This window comes from Lissotriton vulgaris, chromosome 1_1 (genome assembly GCF_964263255.1).
Source record: "Lissotriton vulgaris chromosome 1_1, aLisVul1.2, whole genome shotgun sequence".
Classification (NCBI taxonomy): domain Eukaryota; kingdom Metazoa; phylum Chordata; class Amphibia; order Caudata; family Salamandridae; genus Lissotriton; species Lissotriton vulgaris.
Window position 1 is genome coordinate 1,614,466,194 of NC_141685.1, and position 12,162 is coordinate 1,614,478,355.

Here is a 12,162-nt window from a genome sequence, read left to right on the forward strand (position 1 = left end):
CTACCCCATTTATTTGTAATAGTTTCCATGTAGTGGCTAATTTCGTTGAAGTGCAGGTGGGGTAAAGCAGGCGTATTATCATCAGAGATCCAGTGGCATTTGTCCCCTCGAAGCCAAAGGCTGGTATGGCATCCAGGGCCACATTGCTGTTTTGAATCAAACTCAACCTATGAATCAAATATGCAACTTCTCTGGACGCGTTACTGGCCTACTTGGAAACCTTGACCACAGGAAACCGGTTGGCGCTTTTGCACAGTGATTTACTAAAATGTCAATGGTGGTTGACCCATATTTGACACCACGCTGCAACTGGCCTCTGGTGAAATCACAATGTTGTCCCATCTTAACGTAATTAGTAGCTCGCATCCTGATGTTTACTGGTGAGTATTTAGGGGAAGGAGCGAGGAGTGACAACAAATGCATGTAAATAGGGCTCTTAGAGGTGGTTTCTTTCCCTGCTGCTGCCTTCACTACCTCTCAGACTAAAAGTAGCAAGGAATGCACCAAGGTTAACACTGCAAGCTAGAGGAAGTAGCTGCTATTCCTTAAAACACTCACATGACTTCCATGTGCAGCAAGTGCAGCCCAAAACAGCAGAACCTCAGTGCGCTATGCAGCCCTTTACTCCACAAATTCGAAACTGGCATGGCATACTCTGTAGCTCTGCTGCATCAGGGTCTGTTCTTCCCTCTAAGATAATTAACCAGATAAGAGTTACACCTACACTCATGGTGTTCAAAAGCCAATTTTGTTTGCACTCTGAGACTTTGTACATTTCGAGGATCAACTTTGCACAGCGCTCAGTGCAGTTGTAGTAAAGTTGAGCTTGAATCTACTTTGGAACAACAATGTCGCTTGGTTTGTCTTTGTGAACATGATAGCTGTGTAGAGATACAATACTTCTCTGCATCTGTTAGAAATGAGGAGCTGAGGATGGGTTAAATAAGATAGTGTGCCTGACGTGGTCCCCAAAGCCCACCATCAGCTTTGCTCACTCAGGGCATTCCACAACCACTTACCGCCCAAATCTTGGTGCTTCTGCTGATCTTGCCATGAGGTTCGAACATCCAGCCATGATAGGACAGCAGCATCTTTGTGGCTTGTCTGAAGAACAGGATGCCAGACAGCCATAGGCCTGTCGAGAAGAGGGTGGCACTCACGAGGGTCTTGGTGTGAGTGTTAAGCAAGGCACTAGAGTGAAGGGAGAGAAAGGTGAGAAGGCATCAGGAGTCTGTCTCCACAACAGAGCAAGCTATGGCTAAACCAGCTCACCCCTCTGGTAGTGAACCCACACGATCTACCGCTCAACAGCAGAACCATGGACCATTGAGACCACCAAGAGGTCACAGATGTAGTAGTTAAACTCAGAAACCCAGGAGAAACGAGGCTTTCAAGGGTTGACCTCGCTTACAAAAAAGATGATTACTGAGGTCACCAGAGGTTCACTTCTTCACTAAAACCTATCATTTCTGGGATCCTAGAAGTTCACCGCCTGAGTGAAATCTACAGTTACTGGGATCACCAGCTCCCCTCATCAAGTGTGAAATCTAGGATTATCAGAACCACTAGAGATCTACATCTTCAGTGGTCTGGTACCAGAATATTGAAGCTAGAATACGGTCTGAACTAAATATTAAAGTCATACATTTCAAATCTGCAAACAATGAAACAACACTTTTGTAATCAATATTTAGAATACAATAAGTATGACAAGATACATTTTTGTAAACAGCTTTTTGCAATGCAACCGATCAACAATAAAATCTATGAAAAACTGTAACGGGGGAAACAGATGTTCATCCCACAACAGCTACATTTAGGGTGAGTAACAGGATCAAGAGTTCACCTCTACGGGGGAGTATCGGTTAATGACTGGGGGCATCAGCGGTTTACCTTTTGAGGAGTGAAACCTAGGATGATTGGGAACACCACTAATGCATCGCTTAACCAATAAAACTAGAGTGATCAAAACTCCTCTTCACAGCAGTGCAACTTAAAAAAAAAGGGACCTTCGGGCACTCACTTCTCTCATAGTAAAAACAAGGATGTCCAATGCTTTAGATGGTCCTCCAATGCAGAACAAAATGTTCAGTGACCAGCAACATTCAATTTCCCATCAGCCTCTAAAACCACAGGACACGGTGCCCTATGGTTTCATCTTCCGTAGGCCCAGTGTTATGCATAAAATCATAAACACATCCATGAGAAATACAAACATGCGCAAACACAATGCAAAAAACACAGGTTAGCAATGGATATAAAATAAACACAGAAAATGGGACACTAACAGGTGTTCCACTAAATGCACTCAACAAGAATTGGAGGAACAAGCTACACTTAACAAGGAACAGGTTTCATCACAAGAAGCCTGACAAGAAAACTTATATCTTGTAATTCATAACATCCTTGACACACTTGTAAAGCCCTGAGTTTCCCGGGATCGGGGACAGCCCGCAATTACTTTTGACAACAGACAACCAATTACAGCTTTACCGATTTAATGTTCAACGGTAAAGAGCAATGCTTATTACAGTTACACACAATATAGTTAGTGTCAAAAAGTGTTAACGATACCCAATCACAGCTCCAAGATGGTCTCACCGTCCTTCGCATGAACACCAGTCCCAGTGTTCTGCCAACGAAGGACACTGTGCTAAGTAGTGGCCGACAATGCCGTTCGACAGCTGTGATGGGTTCGAAATGCTGAGCCGAGGTCCTGATCTTCGGAAGGGCTCGAATGAATTTACCCAACGAGGGAAATACCCAGCCGGGCCTTCTACCTTCTGTTTGAGTAATGGCAGGGAACAGCCGCTCGACCTGTACCACTTCAAGAGCCCTATCCTACTGTATCTCAGGAAGCCTAAACAGTACAGCTCAGGCAGAGAGCAGCCGCTCGATCTTGTCTGACTTCAGAACAAGGGGTTTTCGTTCCGATCCCCTGAGTCGCAGAAAACACCTCCGTGGTGTGCGTCCCAGAGATGTGGATGATACGTCTCTCCCGTAGTAGCAGGGAACGCCCGTTCCTGCACCCGGGTATGTGATAGAGTTAAGCACAGCCGTGCTTCTCCGGCTTCTGTATCTCAGACGCGGTGTGCGTCAAAGATACGAACACTAAGCCGATATCAAGATAAACCAGAGAGCGTCCGCTCAATCTGGTTTCGGCGTCCTATGGTGAATACCTGCTTGGACACTAGGGAGGGAATTCCTACGACGCCAACAACAGTTCAAATATCCGACGCAGCGTCCTCGCGTCTGCCGGCTTATGTAGGCGTGTACGTTCCACTCTGCCTCCCGTTATGCAGCTGGTAATCGTAGTTCCCATGGCTCCGCTCCATGCCTCGGAATAGTCCGTGGGTCAGGGCGATCGTGACAGTATATCATTCCTCCATCAGCCCCTCCCGACCGGACCCGCACAAGTCGGATGTTTCTTGTGGAACAGGGAGACCAAGCGGGGTGCAGGCATCCCGGCTGCCGGCTCCCAGGATTGTTCTTCTGGGCCATAGCCTTTCCAGGCTACCAGGTACCATAGTTTACCCCATTGCCATTTGGAGCCCTTGATGCCAGCGACCTCGTATTCTTCCTCAGAATCAACTGCAACTGGGGCCGTAACTGGACTTGCCCTTTCATTCGCCGGTTTGAGCAAGGACACGGGAAAAACAGGATGTATACGCAGACTGGGAGGCAAACACACCTTCACGTTCACGGGGCCGATGCTTTTGGCGATACGGTAGGGGCCAATATACTTGGGATGAAACAAGCTGCGATTGCGAAACCGCATGTTCCGAGTAGACACCCAAACGTAGTCTCCTATTCGGTACAGAGGTCCAGGCCTCCTCCTCCTGTCAGCCACTGCCTTATAGTTCGCCTTGGCCTTGTCCAACAACTGCCGGGATCGAATCAGGGTTTCCTTGATGTTAGCTACTCTCCTTGATGTTTCAGGCATCTTGTCTTCTTTGAGAGAGTGAACAAAAGGGAGGAACCGGGAGTGATGACCGTAGTTGCCGTAGAAAGGGGAAGCCTTGGTAGAGCTATGCGTGGCATTGTCGTATGCTATTTCAGCAATCCATAGCAGATCCACCCACTCATCCTTTCCTTGCTCGACGAAACAGCGCAGGTATTGTTTAAGTGACTGATTCAGGCGTTCAGTCTGGCCATCCGTCTGCGGGTGGTAACTTGTGGACATGGCCGATTTGACGTGCAGCGCCGAACACCACGTTCTCCAGAACTGAGCGGAGAACTGTGACCCTCTGTCGGACACTATCACGTTGGGCAGGCCGTGCAATCTTACCACGTTCTTCAACAACAAGGATGCCAACACACCCGCAGATGGTACTTGTTTACAGGCGATAAAGTGACCCATCTTGGTGAGGTAGTCGATCATCACCAGGATAGCCGTGTTTCCCTGATCCGCGGGCTGCCCTACTGTGAAGTCTAGAGAAATGTTCTCCCAAGGCCTGCTTGGTGTGGGAAGAGGTTAAAGGAGTCCATGAGACTTTCTGTGATCGACCTTCATGGAGGCACAAATGGAGCAGTCGGCTCCCCATCTCCTGACATCCGTTCGAATGGCCAGCCACCAGAACTGTCTTCCCATGCTGGCCATCGTTTTCTCAAAACCGAGATGTCCTGCACAGGGCGATACATGGCACCATTCGAATGCTTGCTTCCGGAGTCTGGAAGTTGGTAGCAACAGACAACGCCCTCTCATTGGAATTCCGTCCACGACTTGCCATTCCCTATGACTGCGGAGCACCTGTCCCAGGTGAATGAATGGATCCCCGTCTGGATGGCCTTAAGGAATGCATCCGGTTGTATAACTCCCAACACCACCTTGGGATGAATAATGGACTGTTCCAGGGCCGGACTCGGGTCCTTGGCCGCTGTCTGCCGCGACAGCGCGTCCGCCTTCCTGTTTTCCGACCCAGGCCGATATGTGATGTGGAAGTTAAACGCAGAAAAGAAAAGCATCCACCTCATCTGTCTGGGCGATAGGTGTCTCGCCGCCGTCATAAACTGTAGATTCCGGTGGTCCATGTAGACTGTGACCACATGACGTGCCCCCATCAACATGTGACGCCACTCTGTGAAGGCGTCCTTGTTCGCTAGTAGCTCTTTCTCCGCGATGTGATAGTTGCGCTCAGCATCGTTTAACTTCCTGGACATAATTGCTACGGGATGAAGCTCTCCTGTCCCTTGATGAAGTTGTGGCAGTATGGCACCCAACGCAACTTCTGCCGCATCGGCTTGCACCACATACGGTTGCTCTGGATCAGGGTGAGACAATATTGGAGCTGAGCTGAAAGCTTTCTTCAGCGCTACGAATGCTCCCTGCGCTTCTTTATTCCATACGAACTCTTGAGATTTCCGTAGAAGTTGTGTTATCGGGGCTACCAATCCTGAGAACCCATCAATGAAGCGCCTATAAAAATTGGCGAACCCAATAAAGCTCTGTACTTCCTTAACCCCTTGTGGGACTGGCCATTCTTCCACTGCCCGGATCTTACGTTCCGCCATCTCTTGCCCGTCTGAGCTCAGCATCACTCCGAGGAATTCGACAGACGTGACATGAAAGTCGCATTTGCTGAGCTTGCAGAACAGCATATTCTCTCGTAGCTTCCTAAGTACTGCCTGAACGTGGACGATATGGTCCTCCTCTGTGTTTGAATAGATGAGAATATCATCGATGTATACCACCATGTATACATCTAGGACCTCGCGGAACACCTAGTTGAGGAAGTACTGAAAGGCCGCAGGGGCATGACGAGATATTCGAAGAGGCCAAACCGGGTCTTAAACGCCGTCTTCCACTCGTCGCCCTGTCTCATACGCACCAGATGGTAAGCCCCTTTGAGATCCAACTTGGTGTAGACCCTGGCCTTCTTCACCTGTTCAAGGAGAACACTAATAAGAGGCAAAGGGTACTTGTTTTTTATGGTGATGGCGTTCAAGGCCCTAAAGTCCACGCATGCCCTCAACTCCCCATTGGCCTTCGGAATGAAGAAGAGGGGCGAGGCAGCAGGCGACTTGGAGGGCCTGATAAACCCCAACCCCAAGATATGCACGAAGATGGATATTCTCCGGTTCGGTTAAGGCGTATAGTCTTCCACTTGGGACATTTGCCCCCGGTACCAAGTCTATTTGACAACCGTACTCTCTGTGCGGAGGGAGTACTTCGGCCCGTACTTCATCGAATACGTCTTCGTAGTCCAGGTATGCGTCTGGTAGCGCTACTTCCTTCTCAGCTGCAGTGGCGACCGTGTGTCCTTCGCCCTGATGGCTGTGGAGGGAATCTTGTCGTTTTACACACCGCCGCGAGCAAAGCGGTGAGGTCATCCAGATATCATGGGTTGCCCAATCGATGGATGGGTTATGCTTTTTGAGCCAGGGCAGACCAAGTATAACACCGTACTGTGGAGCTCGGATGATGTTAAAGTCAATGTATTCCTCATGCCACTTCCCATACCGCACAGGAAGCTCCCCCGTGTGGTGTCCGATGGGTCCTGTGGCTAAACGTCTCCCGTCCACATCATACACTTCTTCGGGTATGGCCTTCGGAATGAGCAGGATACCCAATCTCTGGGCCTCCTTCTGATCCATATAGAGTCCGGTGGCTCCGGAATCCCCCATGGCCACCACAGGTATCCATTGTTCCTGAACCCCAATGTACACCGTAATGAACAAATGTTGCTGCCCCGCATGATCCGATCGAGACATAGAAGGGATGGTTACGTGACTCCAGGAGGCCCCCTCGCTGTTCCGGGAGTCCGTTAGTTTTCCGCCGGTGTATCCACCACCGCCGTCACCGTTCGGTTGGGCCGGTATCGATTGGTTTTGGGTTTGGCAGGGCATTCTCGGACGTAATGTCCTTTCTTGACGCAATACAGGCATAGACCTTGCTTGCGTCTCGACTCCTTCTCGTGGCAGTTAGGCTGGCCCTTATGGCTCCAATGTCCATAGGTTCGGTCTTTGCAGATGGGCTAGGTTCTTGGCCTCCCACCGCCCCATAGGGGGTCACAGATTTTCCTTTCCTCTTATGGTCGCCTTTCCTCTCGCTCAGCCTATGTTCCAGCCTCAACACCAAATTGATTAGACCCTCACATGTTTTAGGTTGGGGATCTATCTGTGCCACCACGTCCTTGAGCTCCTCGCTCAGACCTTGATGGAACAGTGCAGTTTGTTTAGAGAGAGGCCACTTGGTTTCGGCCACTAACCGTCTAAAAGAGTTCAGGTACTGCAACAAGTCACCACTGCCTTGTTTTAACTCTAACATTTCACGACCTGCGGTATATGAATCCGCCCTCCTGTCAAAGACCTTCAGGAATTCCTCGCGGAAAGCACCCCAATCGCACAGGAGTGGGTCGTCTCTGCCCACTAGCGGAACCGCCCATTGCGCAGCGTTGCCTGCCAGGTAGGAAATCAGGAAGGCCACCCTGGCTTGACTGGTAGGAAATGCCTTGGGCTTGCAGGACAAATGCAACGCTATCTGCGTGAGGAAAACTTGTACTGTATCAGGATCACCACTGTACCTCTCCGGTGTGGCCAGAGGGATAGAGACCGGCATTTCCACCACCACCGCAGTGGACGATGTCGTGGCTGTAGGACCTGGAGCGAAGGGGTCTGCCTGATAAGCGTCCATCCGGGCCTTGACGTCCGCTGTCTCCTGTCTAGAGGTGGCAAGTTCCGCTTGCACCGCGGCTAGAACGGCCAACACATCGTCTATTGTTGCCATGGCTGTACCCACCGACCAGGGGATAGTTATGGTTGTAAAGGTCGGATATTTTGTAACGCCCTCAGTTTCCCGGGATCGGGGACAGCCCACAATTACTTTTGACAACAGACAACCAATTACAGCTTTACCGATTTAATGTTCAAAGGTAAAGAGCAATGCTTATTACAGTTACACACAATATAGTTAGTGTCAAAAAGTGTTAACGATACCCAATCACAGCTCCAAGATGGTCTCACCGTCCTTCGTATGAACACCAGTCCCAGTGTTCTGCCAACGAAGGACACTGTGCTAAGTAGCGGCCGACAATGCCGTTTGACAGCTGTGATGGGTTCGAAATGCTGAGCCCAGGTCCTGATCTTCAGAAGGACTCGAATGAATTTACCCAACGAGGGAAACACCTAGCCGGGCCTTCTACCTTCCGTTTGAGTAATGGCAGGGAACAGCCGCTCGACCTGTACCACTTCAAGAGCCCTATCCTACTGTATCTCAGGAAGCCTAAACAGTACAGCTCAGGCAGAGAGCAGCCGCTCGATCTTGCCTGACTTCGGAACAAGGGGTTTTCGTTCCGATCCCCTGAGACGCGGAAAACACCTCCGTGGTGTGCGTCCCAGAGATGTGGATGTTACGTCTCTCCGGTAGTAGCAGGGAACGCCCGTTCCTGCACCCGGGTATGTGAGAGAGTTAAGCACAGCCGTGCTTCTCCGGCTTCTGTATCTCAGACGCGGAAAACACCTCCGTGGTGTGAGTCAAATATACGAACACTAAGCCGATATCAAGATAAACCAGAGAGCGTCAGCTCAATCTGGTTTCGGCGTCCCTTGGTGAATACCTGCTTGGACATCAGGGAGGGAATTCCTACGACGCCAACAACAGTTCAAATATCCGACGCAGCGTCCTTGCGTCTGCCGGCTTATGTAGGCGTGTACGTTCCGCTCTGCCACCCGCTATGCATGCTGGTAATCGTAGTTCCCGCGGCTCCGCTCCATGCCTCGGAATAGTCCGTGGGTCGGGTCTATCGTGACAACACGCTGGTATCACAGTCCTGGCACACACTGCAGAGAAAAATAGATATACAGTGCAAGGAGACAGGCACCCTCCTGTTTTATAACACCCATGCAAAGGCACACACACTTTGGGCCAAGTTTAATGTTCTTACTCTATAGACGTCCTCTAACAGTAATGCCTTTTTCATTAGGAGGCATAGTATGTCACACCTTGATTCTTCACACTCTCACAATGTGTGAAGGTCACTGATAGGTCAGTGTTGGGCCTATGTCCAGAGCCTTAATGAGTTTGGCTGAACTCCCCCAACACACTGGATCCAGCTATTCACTTGCCAAGTTGGACCACACACCTTGAGGCGGCGATTGTCACATGACATTCTTCAGTATTTTCAAAATGGCTGCAGAGAGGTTTTCTGAGTCGAACACCTCTCATTACAGCGCCTCCTGTTGACTACATGGAACACCAATAACCATGGAAGGCAGGCGCTGGTCAGAAACCTCTCCCTGGTGCAGACTCTGCATGTCTGAAGGGGCAGCCATCTGTACTAGGGGTCAGCCTCTTTCCGCACCAAGAGCAGTTATTGTGCACCCTGAGGAGATAAGGGGCCTGGTACCTGCAGAGCCTTCCTTATAACAGATGACATCAGACGGACTTTCCTAAAGGAGCCAAACATACAAGTTTTCACTGAAGAGGGTTGTACTTCACATTGCAGCCGGCAAACGCCTGGCTAGGGCCACAGCACGTCCAAAATTAAAGATGTCCTGCTTACATCTAGCACAGTGTTGGCCAATAAGACAGAACAAAGACCTCCATCAGGGCAGAGTCAAACGAAAATTCTTGCTACAGAAAAGGTATGGGGGCTCTCCTTATGCATGTTAGCCTCTGCTCTCACTCCTGGTAGATAGTAATAACAGGTGCACGTGTTTACACACACGGTGCGGGTTAGCAACAGCGGCCTTCACTGAATGCAAGTTGTATAACCCGGCCTTTTACACATGCACACCTCACAATCTGCACCCTAGCGAGGTGCAGCGCAACGCAGAAGGGCCCAGCAGGATGCAACAGGGTTTAAAGGGATACAGATGGACAGAGCTGGTTTTAACAGGGTGCAGCTGGACAGAGATGGTATTTAACAGGGTGAACATGGACAGAGCAGGTTTTAAAAGGATGCAGATGGACACAGCTGGTTCTAAAGAGATGCAGATGGGCAGAGCAGGCTTTAACAGGATGCAGATGGACAGAGCTGGTTCTAAAGGGATGCAGATGGGCAGAGCTGAGTCTAAAGGCATGCAGATGGACACAGCTGGTTCTAAAGGCATGCAGATGGACACAGCTGGTTCTAAAGGCATGCAGCTGGACAGAGCTGGCTTTAACGGGATGCAGATGGACACAGCTGGTTCTAAAGGCGTGCAGATGGACAGAGCTGAGTCTAAAGGGTTGCACCTGGACAGAGCCGAGTCTAAAGGGATACAATTGGACAGAGCTGGCTTTAACGGGATGCAGATGGACACAGCTGAATCTAAATGGATTCAGATGGACAGAGCTGGCTTTAACGGGATGCAGATGGGCAGAGCTTGCTTTAACAGGATGCAGATGGACAAAGGTGGCTTTAACAGAATGCAGATGGGCAGAGCTGAGTCTAAAGGCATGCAGATGGACAGAGCTGGTTCTAAAGGGATGCAGATGGACAGAGGTGAGTCTACAGGGATACAGCTGGACAGAGGTGACTTTAACGGGATGCAGATGGGCAGAACTGGCTTTAACAGGATGCAGATGGACAGAGCTGAATCTTAAGGCATGCAGATGGACAGAGCTGGTTCTAAAGGGATGCAGATGGACAGAGCTGAGTCTAAAGGCATGCAGATGGACAGAGCTGGTTCTAAAGGGATGCAGATGGACTGAGCTGGTTCTAAAGGAATGCAGATGGACAGAGCTGAGTCTAAAGGCATGCAGATGGACAGAGCTGAGTCTAAAGGGATGCAGCTGGACAGAGCTGGGTTTAACGGGATGCAGATGGACACAGCTGCAGATGGACAGAGCTGAGTCTAAAGGGTTGCAGCTGGACAGAGCCGAGTCTAAAGGGATACAATTGGACAGAGCTGGCTTTAACGGGATGCAGAAGGGCAGAGCTTGCTTTAACAGGATGCAGATGGACAAAGGTGGCTTTAACAGAATGCAGATGGGCAGAGCTAAGTCTAGACAACTCCTACCAGCTTATAGAGTTTTAAAAACTGACTTATCCCCGGTAACTGTCTTGACAATGTCAACATTTTTAACTGCAATGTGGGTTACACATGCTAGGTTGCTAAAGGGCTTGGGGAGGTAGAGTTAACCCATTCCCCTCGATTCAGTGAATCTGTCTTTTAAATTCATTTTGAACCAATCTGTTTTTTTATTTTATGCTCTTAAAAATGTGTTTATCACTTGGTTTTAATGATGTAACATTTATGTGCATATCTTTTATGGTCTTGTGACCGAAATAAAGATTTGAAATTGGAAAAATTGGAAGATGGGCAGAGCGGAGTCTAAAGGCATGCAGATGGACAGAGCTGGTTCTAAGGGGATGCAGATGGACAGAGCTGAGTCTACAGGGATGCAGCTGGACAGAGGTGACTTTAACGGGATGCAGATGGACAGAACTGGCTTTAACAGGATGCAGATGGACAGAGCTGAATCTTAAGGCATGCAGATGGACAGAGCTGGTTCTTAAGGGATGCAGATGGACAGAGCTGAGTCTAAAGGCATGCAGATGGACAGAGCTGGTTCTAAAGGGATGCAGATGGGCTGAGCTGGTTCTAAAGGAATGCAGATGGACAGAGCTGAGTATAAAGGCATGCAGATGGACACAGCTGCTTCTAAAGCACAGTTCTTCAAACTGTGGGGCGCGCCCCAGCGACACTATCTCATGGGGGGCGCACTCTCCACCCTAGAATCTCATTGTTCCACACTTTCCTAATCAATGGGGCACGACCTGACCATTATTTTGTCATGTTGAAAGCAAACCCTGAAAGCAGTCCGCTTTCGGTTTAACAGCACAGGAGACTCCCTGCCTCCCAACGCAGATGAAGCTTTTCAGCTCTCGGAATGAATCGTCCGGGAAGGTTAGTTCTTCACAGGAAGGAGGCAAAATTTATCTTTAAATTACATTAGTATGGGCATGACAATTCTTCATAAATTGTAGAATGCGCACTTAATTGACTGTGTTAAAAACTTTAAGCTGGCTTTCCCTTCAGTTTCAATTATGCAACGATTTCATGAAGTTGGCATCATTTAGACACATTGTACACTGACAAATTTATCATTAGTTTGAGTTTTAAAGCAATTTTGTTTCTGTGTCAATGATTATGTTTTTTAAACAAAACATTTGGTGAGGAGAAATGTTTGCATGTTTATATTTCTTATGGGTTTGAGAAGGGGCATGTAATGCAGTA

General features: G+C 49.1%; 1 protein-coding gene across 2 annotated transcripts in view; it reads right to left on the reverse strand.

Moving 5' to 3' along the window:
• The window catches only part of CPT1B (carnitine palmitoyltransferase 1B), a 243,969-nt gene that overhangs the window by 206,635 nt on the left and 25,172 nt on the right, over positions 1 to 12,162 (reverse strand). For both annotated transcript variants that reach the window (XM_086918762.1, XM_086918772.1), the window contains exon 4: positions 1,020 to 1,191. In XM_086918762.1, the coding sequence (XP_086774888.1) occupies positions 1,020 to 1,191 (172 nt within the window). The remainder of the gene's footprint in view (positions 1 to 1,019; positions 1,192 to 12,162) is intronic.